The 20,950-nt window shown below is 44.9% G+C and overlaps 1 protein-coding gene across 1 annotated transcript in view; it reads right to left on the bottom strand.

Annotated features, from left to right (window-relative positions):
* Positions 1-20,950, bottom strand: part of capn7 (calpain 7) — a 63,392-nt gene that overhangs the window by 1,936 nt on the left and 40,506 nt on the right. Inside the window, exons 16-20 of the mRNA XM_072509811.1 lie at positions 15,699-15,774; positions 9,945-10,090; positions 7,766-7,828; positions 4,375-4,505; positions 832-915 (exon numbers count right to left, since the gene is read on the bottom strand). Coding sequence (XP_072365912.1) covers positions 832-915; positions 4,375-4,505; positions 7,766-7,828; positions 9,945-10,090; positions 15,699-15,774 — 500 coding nt within the window. The remainder of the gene's footprint in view (positions 1-831; positions 916-4,374; positions 4,506-7,765; positions 7,829-9,944; positions 10,091-15,698; positions 15,775-20,950) is intronic.

The following is a 20,950-nucleotide window of genomic DNA, read 5'->3' as shown; positions in this document are numbered from 1 at the left end:
TGTACGCACTATTGTAATGTAGAAAATGGAGGCCAAATCACTGCAACAAAGTTCCACAAACAGCAATGTGATAATGACAGATAAGTATTGACCAGGACACCAGAGACAATTCCCACCCTCTTCATAAAACATTGCACCATACAATCTTTTACAACAACCCGGAGATCTCGGGAGTGGAATTGAAGCCACAACCATGATGACAATTCTCCAACTGAGTTGAAGGACAACATTCAAATGATGGGGAAGAAAAATAAGTGGGCTTGTTCCTCATGTCAAAAATCTGCTGGATTTTTTTTCTTGTTCACTTCTACACATTTTCATCGGTTTCAGGTCTTAAAAATGACAAGAACAGACATTTTATACAAAGCTGCAACACAAATGCTAGTCGGTAGTGCCCCTGACGTATAGAGACACATGCCAGAGCATATTACTGGGCTGTGGTGCATATTGAGCAAAACTAAGCAAATTAAAAAGGGACTGTTATGAAGCTGCAACGGGATGGAACCGAACGGCATGGAGATTGTGACTCAGAAGCTGATTAAACTAGCTAATGTCGGTGCTAACAGGGAGCCAGAAGGTACTGGGCTGAGGAGAGTGAGGTTACATACATAAGTGTGTGGGGCAGGTGGAGACTGTGGTTCTTGGCAAGGGTGGAATGGAACAAAGCCACAGGTGAGCTGGCACAAGAGAAAGCAAAAACCACGAGAATGAATATTTTTATTCCCAAGTATTTCAGGAACTTGCAACATAAAAACAAATAAAGCTGTCGTCCTAAAACACAATTGTGGAATCAATGGGGGGGCGATACAAATAGAGAGAACACAACAATACCTGTAATCTCCACTGGGCTTTTTATTGAACTCAGTGTCTCCTGCTGTTGAGACAGTCATCATTTCAAATCCAACGCTATATTGCCTGTAGAGAGGGGAAGTGGGTAAATAACATGTATTTCAAGAAAATAATGCATTATTGTAACCCTGGTTGGTTCCTGATGTAGTTTACCATTGCAGTGCATATCCTAACTCACACCAAGTCCTATTCATTCATCACCCATAGGCTCGTGTCCTGGTTCACCAACACCTTGATTTTAAAATTGTCATCCTTCGGTTTCAAATGCCTCCGATGTCTGTGTGGTGGGGCCGGTTTAGCTCAGTTGGCTGGACAGCTGGTTTGTGATGTGGAGCAAGGCCAACAGCGCGGATTCAATTCCCATACCGGCTGAGGTTATTCATGAAGGGTGAGCGTGTTGAGTTTGCACTTTCTCCCCGTGTCTGTGTGGGTTTCCTCCGGGTGCTCCGGTTTCCTCCCACAGACCAAAGATGTGGTTAGGTGGACCGGCCATGATAAAATTGCCCAGTGTCCAAAGATCTGTAGGTTAGGTGGGGCTACAGACTCTGTGCATACTTGACGTGCCGAATGGTCTCCTTCTGCACTGTAGGAATTCTATCACAACAAGCTCCTCTAACCCTTTGAAACTCTCCAAGGACTCCAAATTCCTCCAATTCTGGCTTTTTTGTGCATCACTAGCTTTACCCCACTATTGGAAGCCTCATCTTTAGCTTGCTGAGCCCCAAGCTCTGAAATTCCTTCCCTCAACCTCTGCCTCTTCACCTAACCCTGCTCCATTAAGATACAGCTTAAACCTACATTTGATTAAGCTTGACATAATATCTCCTTTTGTAGTTTGGTGTCACATATTTTAATAATGCTCCTGGGAAGCACTGTGGGACATTTAACTATTTTAAAGGTGCAATATAAATGAAAGTTGTTTTTTTTATAAAATAAATTTAAGAGTACCCAATTCTTTTTTTCCAATTAAGGGGCAATTTAGCATGACCAATCCATCTACCCTGCACACCTTTGGGTTGTAGGGGTGAAACCCACACAAACACGGGGAAAATGTGCAAACACCACACGGACAGTGACCCAGAGCCGGGATTGAACCTGGGACCTCGGCGCAGTGAGGCAACATTGCTAACCACTACGCCACCATGCTGCCCTGAAAGTTGTTTTTAAAATCACACGGTAAGCTCCTCATCCTGCCGTGACTACTTGGGATTGGGAGGGAGGGGCTTCTACAAACATGGATAGAGGGGGGAAAAAAATGTTACCCAATATATAGAGTTAGGACATCGAGGAACAGAAGATAGTTAAGGGAGTGGAAAAGGTTAAGCTAGGACAATAACTCCAATTTTAAGACTGATGTGGACATGAGTCAACACTTGGAACGGTTCCAAGGTACAGCAGCAGAAGCAAACTCTGGGACCATTCAAGAAATAGAGCAATGGGAGACTGTAGGGTCTTTCTGGATTCATTGAGTTGGGCGATGTGGTCATCCTAATTGATTTTGATCTTGCAACATACCTAGAACAAATAAAGTCTTGCACGTGAGTATACAGTCTCAGCTTCCCAAACTGCAGTACACACGAGGAGACCCATGTACCTGATGGGACATGCTTGTCTCCTTTATAGTCCATGAAATTAAAGAGGTATTGGCATTTTGAAAAAAGGTTTATGGAGAGCAAAGAGATGATAAACTGAGGAACAGCAGCATAGTCACACCCCCAAGTGTTTTCCACATGCCTAAGCTCCTCATCCTGCCATGACTACTTGGGATTGGGAGGGAGGGTCTGCCACAAACATGGATAGAGGGGAAAAAAAAATGTTACCCAATATATAGAGTTAGGACATGGAGAAACAGAAGATAGTGAAGGAAGTGTAAAAGGAAAAGTGGTAAATTTTATCATGGATTTAAAGTGCAGTCAGGAAATATTCGGTGATGAGAATTTGATAAGCTTTATTACAGAAAATAATTTTCTTTGAAACGATGCAGGGATACTGTTCAAAGTTCCAGATTTATTTTTACACAGCCAAATGTCTCAAAGATCAAACTGTATGGGGATTTGTTTTCTAGAAAAGAAATCGTTGGAGGACAACCCAAGAGATCTTTAAAATTATGATAAATTATGATAAAGTAGACAGGGGCAATGGCCTGATGCTTCCAAGCCTTGATGGCAATGATGAACGAATCCCCTGATTTGCCTACTGTGCATTTCTTCCGGATCTACAGATCTTGGCTGTCTCAGAAACATGTAGCACTAAGTCCCTCGGAACTCAGTCAGAACGGAGTTTAATCAACACAAGACGGGCATGCCCTCTTTTTACAGCACTAGTTGTTGTATGGCAAGTTTAACGGTCCAATACTTGAATATTAGCGAGTGGATGAATGAGCAGACAGATGGATGGTCTGGTCAACTTGAGGGGCATTGGGTAGTTGAGGATAGTCATCGGATCATTGGGGGTCAGATGTGGAATTATCCAGATGATAGTCTAGGTTTTAAACAGTAACATATCCTAGCTAATCTCAGCCCTGCGGAACTGTCCCAAGTCTCCAACTCCAGCTCAGTGTCGGGGAATTGCCATGGGAACACTTAAACTTCCTGAGCAATTCCCACATAGGTCTGCATGGCAGGAATTCCACAGGGTGCCGCCGAACATCTTCAGTCATACTCTGGTTTCAAACAATCGGATACTGGAAGAGTCAGCCAAATGTTCCCACTCAATGGGGGGGGAGATCCAAAACTAAGCTTCATAAATAAAAGATAGTCACTCTCTCTCACTAATAATTAATAGATTCAACAAGGCATTCATGAAAAACTTGACTGAGTGGTCATAATGTGACTCCACGACCACATGTGCTGCAGCTGTTCAAGAAGGCGGCTCACCACCCCCTCAAGGCAATTATGGATGGGTAATAAATACTGGTCTAGCCAATGACACCCAAATACCATGAACAAAAAATAAAGGTTATTATCGAGGGGAACTGGGAGTCACGGTGGTTAGCACAGCTGCGTCACGGCACCAAGAACCCGGGTTCGATCCTAGCACCGGGTCACTGTCCGTGCGGAGTTTGCACATTCTCCCCGTGCGCTTAGGTCTCACCCCACAACCCAAAAAGATGTGCATGGTAGATAGATTGGCCACGCCAAATTGCCTCTTAATTGGAAAAAAAGAATTGGAGACTCAAAACTTACATTTTAAAAAATTGCTGGGAATTGGCATGGATGCATTTAAGAGGAAACTTGATAATTACATCAGTATGCTGATAGTTCGATAACGTAGTGTGGAAAGGGACTCATATGGAGCATTAACACCAGCATAGATCAGTTGGTCTGAATAGTCCATCTCTAGACTGTAATTCCTATGTAGGATGTATTACAATATTTGATATTTATTCAACCTTGAAAATATAAGCAGAGTGTTCTAATCTTTCAGAAATCTTTCAAAAAGGACCAGCTCCTAATGTGACCAAAAATAAACAAAGAAAACAAACAGTTATTCCTGAACCCAAGGTTATTTTTATTCTTTACTGACCTGGGCCCACGCAGTTCGATCAGCAATGGCCCAATTTTCTCAACAGTGACCTGATACACTGGATTCTTCTTGTAGCTGTCTCTGTAATTCCCACATCCTCCTGCAGTCTGACCTTTCCATTGGCCATTCACCTGGGATAATCACACACAGAAAAGCTTTGGTACGGCAAGTCATGGAGATTCTAAAAGACGCATTTCAGTATTTGCCACTCTTGTAACAGGCAATGAAAATCAATTCAACCAAACCCCTTTCCTCTCTGACGGTTCTGCTGGATCTTAGACTGCTGGACTGAGTGAACAGACAGAAATATCACCTGATGGGCAGCACGGAGGCACAGTGGTTAGCACTACTGCCTCACACAGCACTGAGGACCCGGGTGCGATCCTGGCACCGGGTCACTGTCTGTGTGGAGTTTGTACATTCTCCCCCTTGTCTGCGTGGGTTTCACCCCACAACCCAAAAATGTGCAGGGTAGGTGGATTGGCAACACTAAACTGCTCCTTAATTGGAAAAAAATAACTGGGTAGTCTAAATTTATAAAAAAATAAATTAAAAAAAAAAAAATATATCACTGGATATTATTTAAATATCAGCAGCGAACCATTTGTAATGGCAGCTTGTAATGTTGCCGTCTGGTATATTGCAGTTTGGAAATGCACAGAATCTTGCATTAATAATGAAATTGAGAACCTAGTGGAGTGGTGTAGCGACAACAATCTCTCCCTCAATGCCAGCAAAACTAAAGAGCTGGTAATTGACTTCAGGAAGCAAAGTACTGTACACACCCCTGTCAGCATCAACGGGGCCGAGGTGGAGATGGTTAGCAGTTTCAAATTCCTAGGGGTGCACCTCTCCAAAAATCTGTCCTGGTCCACCCACGTCGACGCTACCACCAAGAAAGCACAATAGCGCCTATACTTCCTCAGGAAACTAAGGAAACTCGGCATGTCCACATTGACTCTTACCAACTTTTACAGATGCACCATAGAAAGGTCCTATCAGGCTGCATCACAGCCTGGTATGGCAACTGCTCGGCCCAGGACCGCAAGAAACTTCAGAGTCGTGAACACCGCCCAGTCCATCACACGAACCTGCCTCCCATCCATTGACTCCATCTACACTCCTGCTGCCTGGGGAAAGCGGGCAGTATAATCAAAGATCCCTCCCACCCGGCTTACTCACTCTTGCAACTTCTTCCATCGGGCAGGAGATACAGAAATCTGAGAACGCGCACGAACAGACTCAAAAACAGCTTCTTCCCCACTGTCACCAGACTCCTAAATGACCCTATTATGGACTGATTTCATTAACACTACACCCTGTATGCTTCATCCGATGCCAGTGCGTATGTAGTTACATTGTATATGTTGTGTTGCCCTATTATGTATTTTCTTTTATTCCCTTTTCTTCTCATGTACTTAATGATCTGTTGAGCTGCTCGCAGAAAAATACTTTTCACTGTACTTTGGTACACGTGACAATAAACAAATCCAATCCAATCCAATCCAAATACATAGAAGTTACAACATGGAAACAGGCCATTTGCTCAACCCATCTGGATTTGTGTTTACTCACTATCCAAGCTAATATCCACCGTGTTCCCATATCCCTTCATTCCCTTTTACATCATCGACCTGTACAATCTGATCTTGAATGATTACTTGATTTTTTGCCTCGATCAGCCCTGTAAAGTAAATTCCATAGCCTCAGTTTCTCATGTGAAAAGTTCCTCCCGCTTTCTGTTCTAAATAGAACATAGAACATACAGTGCAGAAGGAGGCCATTTGGCCCATTGAGTCTGCCCCGACCCACTTAAGCCCTCCCTTCCACCCCATCCCTGTAACCCAATAACTCCTCCTAACCGTTTTTTGACACTAAGGGGAACTTAACATGGCCAATCGACCTAACCTGCACGTCTTTGGACTGTGGGAGGAAACCGGAGCACCCGGAGGAAATCCACGCAGACATGGGGAGAACATGCAGACTCCTCAGTGATCCAGTGGGGAATCGAACCTGGGACCCTGGCGCTGTGAAGCCACAGTGCTAGCCACTGTGGTCTTTTACTCTACTGGAAATAGCCTGCGTCCCTCTATCTTCTCCCATCCTTTCATAATTTTAAATACGATAGACTACCCAGAATCTGTGTTCGAACAAAGAAAATATAGAACGGCATGCCCAATTATTGAGAAGTCATAGTCTTATGGTGATTCAAGGTGACTATCATTATTTATAAAGAACAGAATTGTTTCTGACATATTAGTTGTGCCGTATACACACTTGGGATACGTAGAATAGACAGGATGTTTTAAGGATAAAGTCGCACAACATTTACCTGATGAAATGTAGGGACAACTGGTCTGAACAGTGAAGCCCCAGTATGATTGTCAAGTGCAGTAGACTACTGCCACTGCAGTCACTGGAAAAATGCAACCAGGCTAGAAAATCCATCCCCAGCACGTTAAGCAAGTATGAGGATGGTAATGTGACAAAGATGAGTATTTACAAGAAATTATGTGCTGCCTTTCACAGACTTAATGAGAGTAGGCATGCCTGAACAAAGGATTACACGCGAAGCAGTGATCCATCTTTGCCTTCTGGATGTCCGTGAACTACTAAGATTCTATGGAGGAGAAGGACCAAGTTGAAAAACTCCTTCAAAGAGCAGGCGCAGGCACCATTGTGCGACAAGATTCTATGCTGCGGAATCCAAGTGTTTTCATAGAAGAAGACACTTTCTCATTTTAATTATGGACAAAATTGCTCCCTATTCCCTTTCGAGAATGAAGAACTGTCTTGCGTGGCTTAACTTTAACAGAGGCTATTCATCAACTTTGAAGGAAAAGGTTATCTAATGAAATAAGAGCCAATGGAAAACATTCAGCACTGTTTAGGGTGAGATAGTGCACCTTGCAGCAGCCCATTCACTCAGGGGCTGGTTTAGCACACTGGGCTAAAGCGCTGACTTTTAAAGCAGACCAGTAGCGCGGGTTCAATTCCCGTACCAGCCTCCCCGAGCAGGCGCAGGAATGTGGCGACTAGGGGCTTTTCACAGTAACTTCATTGAAGCCTACTTGTGACAATAAGCGATTTTCATTTCATTTCATTTCATTCATGGGACCCTTCACAACCCTGAGAATTGACTGTCAGGATGTATTGTGCGTAAGATCAGTAACTTTGCGTTAAGACAGACAGCTCTTATTTCCGTGCCTCAAATTTCTTTTAGTTGATTGCAGATTTGAGAGTTAACATTTTGACACGAATCTCACACCATTCCAGGTCTCCGTATTTAAAAAATATTTACGCTTTACTCTTAATCCCAGAAACCATATGAAAATATTGAGAGGTACACAAACAATTTTAAATTTGACATTTGAGAACCAGAAACACTCACCCTCTTATAGTTTGTGTACGGAAATGGGATCTTTGAAAATGTGAACTTGCACATGGAGTAAACCTATTAAAAAAAACTATGACTTATCAACATGTAAAAACCTACGTTATTTTGTGCCAATAGATGAGTTGAGGAAAAGAAAGTTACTATACATCTTGAGATACTTAATATGCCACTGATGACAGTCTAACAAACTATAATTTATAAGGAAACTATTCAGCAGCATTTTTCCAGTTTCAGTCACTGGTTTAGTTTTTAAAAATACCATATTTTTCCTCAAGTTTTTCTTCTCACTAGAAAACATGGATTCCTTATTAAAGTCTAGTCACTTCCTGGGTGACTAGAGGGTCACGACACTGAATAGGAATGGACTATCCAACTTTCTTCTCAAGCAACCATTTCATCCATGTACAGCTTTCCCCTTTCCTTGTACATGCAGGGTTACCTTGTGACCGTTAGCTGCTGTTCTAAACCACAACTTTGGCACTATCAGAAACTCAGTGCCTGGATAGCACTGTTGACTCAGTCAGAAGGTTGTGGGTTCAAGTACCACTCCAGAAACTTGAGCACATAATCTCGGCTGACACTTCAATGCATTGCTGAGGGAGTGTTGTGTTGTCCTTTGGGTGAGACATTAAACCAAGACTTGTCCATCTGTTCTGGTGGACTTACAAGTTCTTGCACTGCCGTTTTCTATTTGGCTGCTGTGATCGCTACATTACAACACTTCAGAAATACATAATAGGCTGTAATGTACTAGGGAATGTCTTGAGGTGGTGAATGGTACTACAAATACTCAAATATTCTTTCCTTGGTTTCCTGCTACACTATTGCCCCTCATCTCCAGCCCTTCCAGTCACAGGTATACAGGTATTTCCCCTGTAGCCACATAAAATGGCTGCGTTCCGATTAATCTGGCCAAAACCCAGTTTAAAATGGCTAACCCGAAAGACTGCTGGGAAAAGCAGCTAAGAAGACACAAGCAGGCAGCTGCAGACAGTATTGCATATTCGGCTCTGGGAAGTTAGCCCAGATCGATACTCAGGGCTATCAACAGCCCATCAACCCAGGTATTTGCAGTTGCATTCAGGACTGTTTGCAGCCCATCTATTCAGACATCCACAGTTAAATCGGCTATCCCCGGGAACAATTGCAATATATTAGCAATTGAATACTGGGCCAGACCGGTCGGCGCCTGCAGTGGCCGAAACAAAGACAGGTGAGCGACCACCCCCCGATCGAGGAATCGCCTCACCATTGGACACATTGACCCCAGAGATTGGGGACAGATCCAATCACTTGGGACTCAGGGTCAAGGGCCGCCCCGGGAGGCGGGAAGCCCCCTGGGCCCTATAAAAGTGAGGGTCCAAGTTCAGATCTCTCTCTCTCACCTCTTCGCCTGCTCGAGACCTTCTCAAGAACAGCAACCGGCAACAGTAAGTTTGAATCCAGCGATCGCTATCCGGTAGAGACACCTAGCCACCGACCTGTAGCAGCCTTTTGAATCCCGCGGGCCAGGTCTGATTGGACATGCCATTCGTTTCCCTGACCTGGTGGGCTCTTCCTAAAGTTAAGTATTGGCCAGTAGTGATAGGTTTATTATATAGAAAGTAGTATTAGGGTATTAATATTGCTTGTTGTATATAATAAATGACCGTTGTTTTAATCCTTACTAAGCGGTGTGCTGTATTATTAATCATAACCTGAACTTGAACCACGTGGCGGTATCATAAAGATACCTGGCGACTCATGAGCAAAGGTGACGTAATCAGAGCAAATAGACTACGGTTAAAAAGAGCAACCCCCCCCCCCCCCCCGATCCCATTGACCCAGTGTACAGCTCTCATACTCCCACTTTTGACTCAACTCATTCCTACTGGATCCTAGGATCGGTCAGCTATACAGTGGGGGCCAAACAACCAACCTATTCGCAGGTAGGTAGGAAGACAGCGCATTGTTTATTATTATAATAGCTTAAGTTTTAGTACTTCAACGTGCCTTTCAGGAACTCGGCAAAGAATTTCACACAACAAAGTGCTTTGAAGTGCAGTAATGTAGGTAGTCTAATAAACCAGTCTAATATTACGGCCAGAATATAAAATTTGACTGAAATAATAGTTTTAATCTTCAGTTAGTAACAGTAGTGAGAAAGGAAAGGTGATTGCAATATCCTACATACCCTGAGTGTGTAATGGATGGTGTTCTGCTTCTCGTACTGAGACACCACCAACGTAAACGTGTGCGGCCCTGGTGAGGTCAACGTGATCTTGGTCAGGTAATGAGGGCTGTTTATTCGAATTCCATCAATGTACGGTGCAGGATCGCCTACAATTAAACATAATGTTTGGAGAAAAAACTATCAAAATTGGCTAAGAATTCAGTATAAGCAATCCAAGAATCAGTCTGAATTTATCTGGTTCAGGCTCATGACTGATTGCAATCATATTTTTAATCTTCAAATCGGTAAACACCATCGTCTTAATCCTCCTTTAGCAAACACCATTCAGAAAGCAACAGTCATACATGCTTGGAATATGTAGGACATTGTAATAGGTGGCAATCTGGCTATAAAACTTTGATGCAAATATGTATCCCAGAGGCAGTCATCTTGGAGATATAGAGAGACAGAATGAAGAACAAATTTAATGTGTAATCGGAAAAGTAGGCGACAAGAGTCAATCTCCCATTTGTTACCTGAATATTAATACCTCATTACATTTCTAATACTCAAAGGTGTGATGCAGATTTATTACAATGATTTAGATGCAGGCAGATCAAAGATTTTCACTTCGAGTTCAAACATGCCCTTAGCCCGGTTAGTGTTGGATTTCTAGCATCCGTACAGTTCTCGGGCATTATTAATCATTTCATTGCTCTGCTTCATTGCTTTTTTTCAGCTACACAAGAGGCTTGGCTAGATTCTTTTAAACACCAGCAGCAGAATGTTGGGAACAAATTAACCATAGGATGAAATGCTGTTGCTCTGCACCAAGATTGGTGTTCTGCAAAACCTTTGACTTTCACCCGTTCAAGAAACACTGTTGAACAATTTTGTATAGTGTGACCACTCTACATACTGCAAGAAAATGTCACATAAAAAGTCAGAAATCACCAATTTCACCAAAACTTGAATTGACGAGTCGTTCAACAATATGGTCGATACATCAGTCAGGAAATGACAATTACATCAACTATTACCACAAATATTTCACAATATCGGATTTATTTGTTCGATAACATGGTAGAGACAGATAATTCTGGAGGTAGGCGGGACCTACCACAAAGGCTATTTCCCAAGCACCAATTCCATTCCTTTCCTGGGCCATTGCCTCAAGCAGAGGAATCTGTTCCCAAACTCACAGTGATTGACCCTGAACAGATCCTGAACCCATATTCTCTCCATCTCTACTCCCAGCTCTTATAGTTTAATCCTTAACCCAAAATAGCCTATTTAAAAGTAAGATAGATTTGTTGATTTACGGTCTTACGATGGTGGCATGTAGGTGGAGGTCGCACGTTAGGTGTCTCCTACATGAGTCTCTGGTTTTTGGACTTTTATGCCCGGTTTCAGGGGTAGTTTGTGGCTGAGTTGGTGTGGGAAGTCATAAGGAATGTTGAAGCCCCAGAAGGCGCTGGAAAGGGAACGAGCAAAAGTCCGCCAGCGAGTGCGGCTCAGAGTCCTGCAGGAAGAAAGATGGTGGGGCCTGGGTTGTCGAGTGGGGCCGCTCTCCTCACGGTGGAGTTTGAAAGGTTGTTTGCCAAGCATATGGAGGTACTTCGGTGGGAGATGATGGCTATGCTGAAAGAGTGGGTGGAGGAGGTAATTTCCCCGATAAAGGCGGCAGTGATGAAGATGTCGGTCGAGGTGTGGGAGCAAGGAGCGAAGTTGAAGGGGATGGTGGAGGCACTGTGGCAACACAGCGATCAGTTCACCTCAATGGGTGAGGAGCTGCGGAGGTCACAAAGGGCTCAGCGCTAAGGTGGAGGACCTGAAGTACTGACTAAGGAGGCAAAACCTGAGAATCGTGGGCCTGCCCAAGGGAGCGGCGGGCCCGAGGCTAACCGAGTACTTTGCGAAGATGTTTGCTGAGTTGACGGGGGAGGGGACAGGGCACATCGGTCGCTCAGGCTGAAGCCTAAAGTGAATGAGCCACCGGGGGCTGTTATAGTCTGATTTCACAGCTACCACACGAAGGAGTAAATTTTGAGCTGGACGGATGGGCGAAGGCGAGTGGAGTTATTTGACGGCGGTGTTGGAGAAATTTGGGATTGGGGCTGAAATTTGTAGTGTGGGTGCAGCTGACATAAAGGAGCTGATGGTGAGCGCATGCACAAATATCATGAACTCAGGGTACGTTGCATTGCACCAGGATATGAGGCAGGGGTGCCCCATGTTCCCCCCTTCTGTTTGCATTGGCTATAAAGCCCTTGGCCACTGCGCTGAGGAGCTCGGAGTTGTGGAAGGGGATAGAAAGGGTGTGTGTGGAGCATAGGGTGCCCTTATATGCAGATGACTTGTGTATATTTCGGAACTGAGCTCTTCGATGGGGAGAATAATAAGACCATACGACATAGGAGCAGAATTAGGCCACTCGGCCCATCGAGTCTGCTCCGCCATTCAATCATGGTTGATATTTTTCTCATCCCCATTCTCCTGCCTGCTCCCCATAACCCCTGATCCCCTTATTAATCAAAAACCTAGCTACGTCTGTTTTAAAGACACTCCGTGATTTGGCCTCCGCAGCCTTCTGCGGCAGAGTTCCACAGATTCACCATCATCTGGCTGAAGAAATTCCTCCTCACCTGTTTTAAAGGATCGTCCCTTTAGTCTGAGATTGAATCCTCTGCTTCTAGTTTTTCCTACAAGTGGAAACATCCTCTCCACGTCCACTCTAACCAGACCTTGCAGTACCCTGTATGTTTCAATAAGATCCCCCCTCATCCTTCTAAACTCCAACGAGTACAGAACCAAAGTCCTCAACCATTCCTCATATGACAAGCTCTTCATTCCAGGGATCATTCTTGTGAACCTCCTCTGGACCCTTTCCAAGGCCAGCACATCCTTCCTTAGATACAGGGGCCCAAAACTGCTCACAATACTCCAAATGGGGTCTGACCAGAGCATTATATCCCTGGTCTTGTATTCTAGCCCTCTCGACATGAATGCTAACATTGCATTTGCCTTTCTAACTGCCAACTGAACCTGCACGTTAACCTTAAGAGAATCGTGAACAAGGACTCCCAAGTCCCTTTATGCTTCTGATTTCCTAAGCATCTTCCCATTTAGAAAATAGCCTATGCCTCCATTTCTCCTTCCAAAGTGCATAACCTCACACTTTTCCACATTATATTCCATCTGCCATTTCTTTGCCCACTCTCCTAGCCTGTCCAAGTCCTTCTGCAGCCTGCCTGCTTCCTCAATACTACCTGCCCCTCTACAGATCTTTGTATCGTCTACAAACTTAGCAACAGTGCCTTCAGTTCCTTCCTCCAGATCATTAAAGTATATTGTGAAAAGTTGTGGTCCCAGCATCGATCCCTGAGGTACACCACTAGTCACTGGCTGCCATCCTGAAAAAGACCCCTTTATCCCCACTCTCTGCCTTCTGCCAGTCAGCCAATCCTCTATTCATGCCAGGATCCTAGTTATCATCATGGGCTCTTAACTTATTTTACAGTTTCCTATGCGGCACCTTGTTAAGGGCCTTCTGGAAATCTAAATAAATCACGTCCACTGGTTCTCCTTTGTCTAACTTCCTCAAAGAATTCTAACAATTTGTCAGACATGACCTCCCTTTGACAAAGCCGTGCTGACTCAGTCCTATTTTACCATGCACTTCCAAGTACTCCGCGATCTTATCTTTAAAAATGGACTCTAAAATCTTACCAATGACCGAAGTCAGGCTAACCGGCCTATATTTCCCGTCTTCTGCCTCCCTCCCTTCTTAAACAGTGGTGTTGTATTAGCCATTTTCCAGTCCACTGGGACCCTTCCTGCTTCCAGTAATTCCTGAAAGATCATCACCAATGCCTCCACAATCTCCTGAGCTATGTCTTAGAGCCCTGAGGTGTAGTCCATCCAGTCCATATGATTTATTCACCTTCAGATCTTTCAGAGGTTGCTTCAGAGGTTTGGGACATTTTAAGGGTACAAATTGAATCTCAGGAAAAGTGAGTACTTAATGGTCTCCCCTCCAGGAGTGGGGATGGGGCAGCCATTTTGACTGGCAGCATGTCATTTTAGGTATCTGGGGGTGCAGGTGGCCCGGGATTGGGCAGGGCTTCGGATGTTTAATTTCACTAGCCTGGTGGGGAGGGTGAAAGCTGACTTGCTTTGTGGGGAGGGTGAAAGCTGATTTGCTGAGATGGGACAATCTCCCTCTGTCGTTGGCCGACTGGATGGCAGTAAAGATAAATGTTTTGCCGTGATTCTTGTTCTTGCTTCAGTGCCTGCCAGTCTTTTTGCTCTAAGGGAGGGGGGCTTGTTTATCATGCATTTTGGGGAGTTGGTTACCGTTGATTGCTGAGGGAGGGGAGATGTTGTCTGGTGGGTTGGAGGGGGGTGGGGGGGGGGGGTTGTTGTAAATTGTAAAAATGTTAAAAATTTGTGGAATAAAAATACTTCTGAACAAATATTTGTTGATTTACCATTAAACTGATGTATCAAAAAATCAAATTCATTTTTCAATGAACCGATGGAATGAAATGTTTTAAAATTTCAAATTTTCTTGAGACTTTGTTGATTTCATGATGTCCCATAATTCCACTCACAGTCCATGTTAAATGAACCCGATTATATCTACACTATCCATGTTTAATCCCGCTTGCTCAGAAGATGACATTTAGTCTTTGACCTTCTGGGATGGCACCACGAGAGATCAATCAACAAGTTTAAAAAAAATCTCAGGGATCGTTTTCACACTTATCTACATTCCATGATTCTATCCATTTTCCTCGTTCATCATTCACCGGTCTTCGCCACTCACTTTTGTACAAACCACATTCGCTAAACAGTTCACTATGCTGCACCCGAAATTATTTCCGCTTTGGCCTTAAGATACTTTTGAGTGCCTCATCTTGGACTTAACATAGAACATAGAAAATACAGCACAGAACAGGCCCTTCGGCCCACGATGTTGTGCCGAACCTTTGTCCTAGATTAATCATAGATTATCATTGAATCTACAGTGCAGAAGGAGGCCATCCGGCCCCCCGAGTCTGCACCAGCTCTTGGAAAGAGCACCCTACCCAAACTCAACACCTCCACCCAACACCAAGGGCAATTTGGACATTAAGGGCAATTTATCATTGGCCAATTCACCTAACCCGCACATCTTTGGACTGTGGGAGGAAACCGGAGCACCCGGAGGAAACCCACGCAGACACGGGGAGGACGTGCAGACTCCGCACAGACAATGACCCAAGCCGAAATCGAACCTGGGACCATGGATCTGTGAAGCAATTGTGCTATCCACAATGCTACCGTGCATTGTCGGATTACTTTTTGTGGCAATCTATTCCCATTCTCCATTCCTTTATAAAAATACCAGTATCCTTAAATAACGGTATCCTCAAGTTTTATACCATTGAATTCTCTGTTAACAGAAGAAGGTCCCCTCCATCTAGACTCCTCAATGTTATTCACTTCAGTTAAAACCCCACAGCATCCTCTGTTCTAAAGAAAACAAATCTAGCCTACTTAATCTTCCTTCATAGCTAAAATTCTCCTTCCTGGCTACATCTTGGTAAATCCGCTCTGTAATGCAATCATACCCTTTGTGTAATGCTGCGACCGGTTCTCCAGTTTCAGTCTCATTAGTGTTTTATACAGTTCTCGTGTAACAGCCCTGGATCTTAAGTGGTTTCACTTTAACCTTCTCAGTGTTCCTTTAAAATCTTACACTTCTGCCACATTCATGAAGATCATACTTACTTGGATAGTAAACCTTCTTTCCTCCAGTCTGGTAAACCACCAATGTTATAAATTCACGATTGTGGGCGAAATCATCCTGTAATAAGAACATAAAACATAGCAGTTAGGTTAGCGTGTGAACAAGTTTCCTGGAATTCTTGTAAACCTGAGCTATTACCTCTTGTCTCATGTTCCTACCCTTTACCACACCTTTCAAAGAAATTCAATGCAATAATCAATTGTGCATCCTTCACCATTTCATTTTAAAAAACTGTATTTTATTACAAACATGTATCAAAACAGGTTAGAGCGAATAAGTTCCTTCATCATTTCTAGTCCCCCCCCCCAAAAGAAACTGGTACAACACCTCAAATGCAGATCCAAATGTTTTTTTTTTTAATGTGGTGAGGGTTTCTGTCTCCACCACCCAATTCACCTCACAGCACATCTTTCGGGACTTGTGGGAGGAAACCGGAGCACCCGGAGGAAACCCATGCAGGGAGAACGTGCAGACAGTGGCCCAAGCCGGAAATCGAACCCTGAAGCTGTGAAGCAACAGTGCTAACCACTGTGCTACCGTGCCGCCAGACAGTGAGTTCCAGATCTCTCACCCCCTGCTGACCATCACAGTCTGGGTGAAAACATTTCTCATCGAGCTCTTCTACCAATTACCAATTTAAATTGATACCACCTGGTTATTGAATTCTCTGCAACAGAAGTAGGCCCCACTATCTGGACCACTCAATGTTATTCACCAAAACCCCTTCCACAGTACTGAGCATCGAGGAGCCCCTTGGAGACAGTCGTCCAGACACAAAAACACCAGCCGGCTTCAACTCTTTGTTCTGTGTGACTGAGCCAATTTTGGTTCAAACTCACCACTTTCCCTTTGATCCCATGAGTGTTTCATTTTCTGATCAGTCTGCTATGTGGGACCTTGTCAAAAGCCTTGCTAAGATCCACGTGGACTACAGCAAAGGGGAGGCTATCCACATTGACACAGCAACCCCCCCCCCCCCCAACCACCTCCTCAAAAATTAAATCAAGTTAGTCAGACATGATCTTTCCTTAACAAATCCTTGCTGACTGTTTTTGATTAATCAGTGTCTTTGTAAGGTACGAGATACACCCTCAGAATACTTTCCAATAATTTGCCCACCATCAAAATTAGACTGACTGGCATGTAATTCCTCCTTTTCTAAAAGAAAAACAGTACGATGTCAGTGGTCAACAGCTACCACACCTGTAACCAGAGAAATAATGTAAAATAATGGGCAGAGCTTCCACTATTTCTTCCCCTACATCCGTCAGCAGCCTGGGATACATTTCATTCCAAACCCGGTGATTTATTCACTTTCAAGGGTACTACACACCTTACTATTTCCTCCCTCACTATGCTTATCCATCCAATATTTCACATTACTCCTCTAAACTACAGTGGGTGTTTCATCTCCCTCTTCTGTGAAAACAGATACAAGGTATTCATGAAGAACCATGTCTTTGCCTCAACACACAAATCATCTTTTTGGTCTCTAATTGACTCTATTCTTTCCTTAGCTCCCCCGCTCTTTATGTATTTATAAAACATCTTTGGGTTATCTGTGATTTTACTTGCCATTGTGCTTTGATACCCTTTTCTGCTTCCTTAATTACTCTTTTAATTTCACCACTGCACTTTTCATACTTCACTGGGCATTCTGCAGTATTGAGCTTTTGGCATCTGACAAAAGCTTTGTTATTTGCGATAGGTGACCCTGTAAATGATGTTTGCCATCTGAGGGCTGTCTAGATCTGAGAGTCCCATGGACCATGACCTCCCTGTCCCCTCAATATTATTCTGCAGCTCCTCCGTGACATCCTTAACCCTGCAATATACCAACCTGGCATCATGTTAGGGGCTGCAGAAATGCCTGTCCCTTTCACTAGCATTTGAAATTTTCTATCATTATTGCTTTCCTGATCTTCCTTCACCCCTTTCTTCACAGCCCACGGGAACAACAAACCTTTCACATCTTTAAGGAAGATGAAGAGAAAGTCGAGAATTAACTCATTTCTTTCAATACTCATTACGAATTGCATTGCCAAAAGAGTCCCATGCTACAGTCAAGTCTATAATTCTTGTCTTTAACTTTACACAGTTCACAGATACAAACAAATGATAATAATGCGACATGCTGCATATGTTGCTCTCAAGCTGGTTATTAAATGTGCAAGTGTAGCATGGACTGATTTGGCCTCTTTAATTCTCTATGTCCCCAGACCGTCCTCCATCACAATATTTCATTTGAAACCAGAGCCTTACCACATGGAGAATCACAGCTCCAGACTATTTTGTGCCACACAGTGATTTAGAAGGTCAGGAAGGTGTTTGCTTTCTGCTAAAATAGACTGCCTCCCCTTGCCTTCCCAGTACAGCTTCGCTGCACCAGTCCACAACTTCGGAAATGTTCATATTACTCTTGGTAATGAGACGAGAAAATGATTGCATATTATTTATGGGTTGGTAATCCAGGCTGAATGCAGAAGAAAGGTTCCTTTGTGTTAGACTGATGCCAATTGTGACACAACGTTTTGCGTGCATCGGAATGCCAACTAAATATCTCCTCTCACCAACCTTCTCTCGGAAAACATTTTAAGAAGGATGCAAGTGTTTTTGAGAGGGTGTCGAGGAGATTTGCCAGAATGGTTCCAGGGATGAGCGATTTGAGGGTAGGTTGGAGAAGCTGGGGTTGTTCGCTTTGAAGCAAAGGAGATGGAAGGGAGATTTGATAGAGGTGCAGAAAATTGATAGGATTACGTCAGGTGGTCCAAGAAAATCTGGTCCCACTAGCTGATGATACAAGGACTACTGGACACAGATTTATGATTTTAGGTAAGAGATGTGCGAGGTGGAGTGTGTGAGGAAGAGGTTTTAGCACAGAGGGTGGTAATGTTTCTGGAAATCGCTGCCAGATATGGTTGTGGAAACAGACAATGAATGATTTGAAAAGGAATTTGGATGGGAGCTTGAGGAACCTAAACTAGCAAGACTATGGGGACAGGGTGGTGGTATGAGATGGGGGGGGGGAGGAGATACTAACTGGACTGCTCTACAGAGAAGGGGTGAGGATTCAGTGGGCTGTATGGCCTCCTCCTTTGTCATAATGGCTATGTAGCACTACTATTGTGCTAAATCAGTGAATTATCCATCTCAGCCGCCATTTGAGATCCCCACCATCACTGGTGCCAGTCTTCAGCTAATTCGATTCACTCCACCCGGGACAGAGAAATGTTTTGTACAATATGTGCAACATAGTTTTTTAAAATATATATATTTATTAAGATTTTTAACACAATTTTTCACCCTTACAAACAAACACCCCCCCCACCAAAAAGAAAGAAAGCGCACATAGCAAGACATGAACATGGCAAAACGATATGTTACAGAGCTTTGTACACTGGATTCCTCCCGTACATGTCAGCCCTCCAGACTCTTCATGCATTCCCCTGCTCAAATACCCCCCAGACAGACGCCCCCCGCCCCCCCCCCCCCCCCCCCGGTTGCTGCTGCTGACCGACCTTCATCTAACGCTCCGCGAGATAGTCTAGGAACGGTTGCCACCGCCTGTAGAACCCCTGCGCAGACCCTCTCAAGGCACACTTTTATCCTCTCCAACTTGATAAACCCAGCCATATCATTTATCCAGGCCTCCACGCTGGGGGGCTTCGCCTCCTTCCACATTAGCAAGATCCTTCGCCGGGCTACTAGGGACGCAAAAGCCAGAATGCCGGCCTCTTTCGCCTCCTGCACTCCCGGCTCGTCCACTAGTCCAAATAGTGCTAGCCCCCAGCTTGGCTTGACCCGGACTTTCACCACCTTAGATACTGTTCCCGCCACTCCCCTCCAGAACCCCTCCAGTGCCGGGCATGACCAAAACATATGGACATGGTTTGCCGGACTTCCTAAGCACCTCCCACATCTGTCCTCCACCCCCAAAGAACTTACTCAGCCTCGCCCCCGTTATGTGCGCTCTATGAACCACCTTAAATTGTATCAGGCTAAGCCTGGCCCACGAAGAAGAGGAATTAACCCTATTTAGGGCATCAGCCCATAGCCCCTCCTCAATCTCCTCCCCCAGCTCCTCCTCCCATTTACCCTTCAGCTCCTCTACCAACGCCTCCCCCTCTTCTTTCATCTCCTGGTATATCGCTGACACCTTGCCCTCCCCGACCCATACACCCGAGATCATCCTGTCTTGAATCTCCTGTGCCGGGAGCAACGTGAACTCCCCCACCCGTCGCCTCACAAGCGCCCCCACCCGCATGTATCTGAAAGCATTTCCCGGGGGCAGCCCAAACCTCCCCTCCAGCGCCCCCAATCTCACAAACGTCCCATCAATGAACAGGTCCCCCACTCCTCCAATCCCTGCTCGATGCCATCACCGAAACTCCCCGTCCATCCTCCCCGGGACAAACCGATGGTCACCCCCGATCGGGGACCACACCAAGGCCCCCACCGCACCCCTGCGCCGCCTCCACTGGCCCTAGACCCCCAGCGTTGCCGCCACCACCGGACTCGTGGTGTACCCTGTCGGCGAGAGCGGCAGCAGTGCCGTCACCAGTGCCCCCAGGCTCGTTTCCTTGCAGGACGCCATCTCCAACCTCTTCCATGCCGCCCCCTCTCTCTCCATCACCCACTTACGGATCATCGCCACATTTTCTGCCCAGTAGTAGCCACCCAGACTGCGCTCCAGAAACCCTCTCCTTACCCTCGGGGTCTTATTCGCCCACACAAAACCCATAATACTCCTGCCTACCCTCTTAAAAAAGGACTTGGTGATTATAATTGGAAGGCACTGGAACACAAAAAGAAACCTCGGGAGGACCACCATTTTGACCGACTAGACTCTACCCGCTAGCGAGAGCGGCGACATATCCCATCGTTTGAAGTCCTCCTCCATCTGCTCCACCAGCCTCATCAGATTCAGTTTATGTAGGGCCCCCCAACTCCTAGCTATCTGGATCTCCAGGTACCGAAAGCTCCTTTCCGCCCGCCTCAGCGGTAGATCGTCTATCCCCCTTTTCTGGTCTCCTGACTGTACTACAAAAAGCTCACTCTTCCCTATATTAAGCTTATAGCCTGAAAAATCCCCATACTCCCTTAGAGTCTCCACCATCCCCTCCAATGGATCCGCCACATACAGCAACAGGTCGTCTGCATAAAGCGTCACTCGATGCTCCTCTCCCCCTCGGACCACCCCCCTCCATTTCCTAGACTCCCTTAATGACATGGC

Source organism: Scyliorhinus torazame, chromosome 6 (assembly GCF_047496885.1).
Source record: "Scyliorhinus torazame isolate Kashiwa2021f chromosome 6, sScyTor2.1, whole genome shotgun sequence".
NCBI lineage: Eukaryota > Metazoa > Chordata > Chondrichthyes > Carcharhiniformes > Scyliorhinidae > Scyliorhinus > Scyliorhinus torazame.
This window is presented reverse-complemented; position numbering and strand designations above follow the sequence as displayed.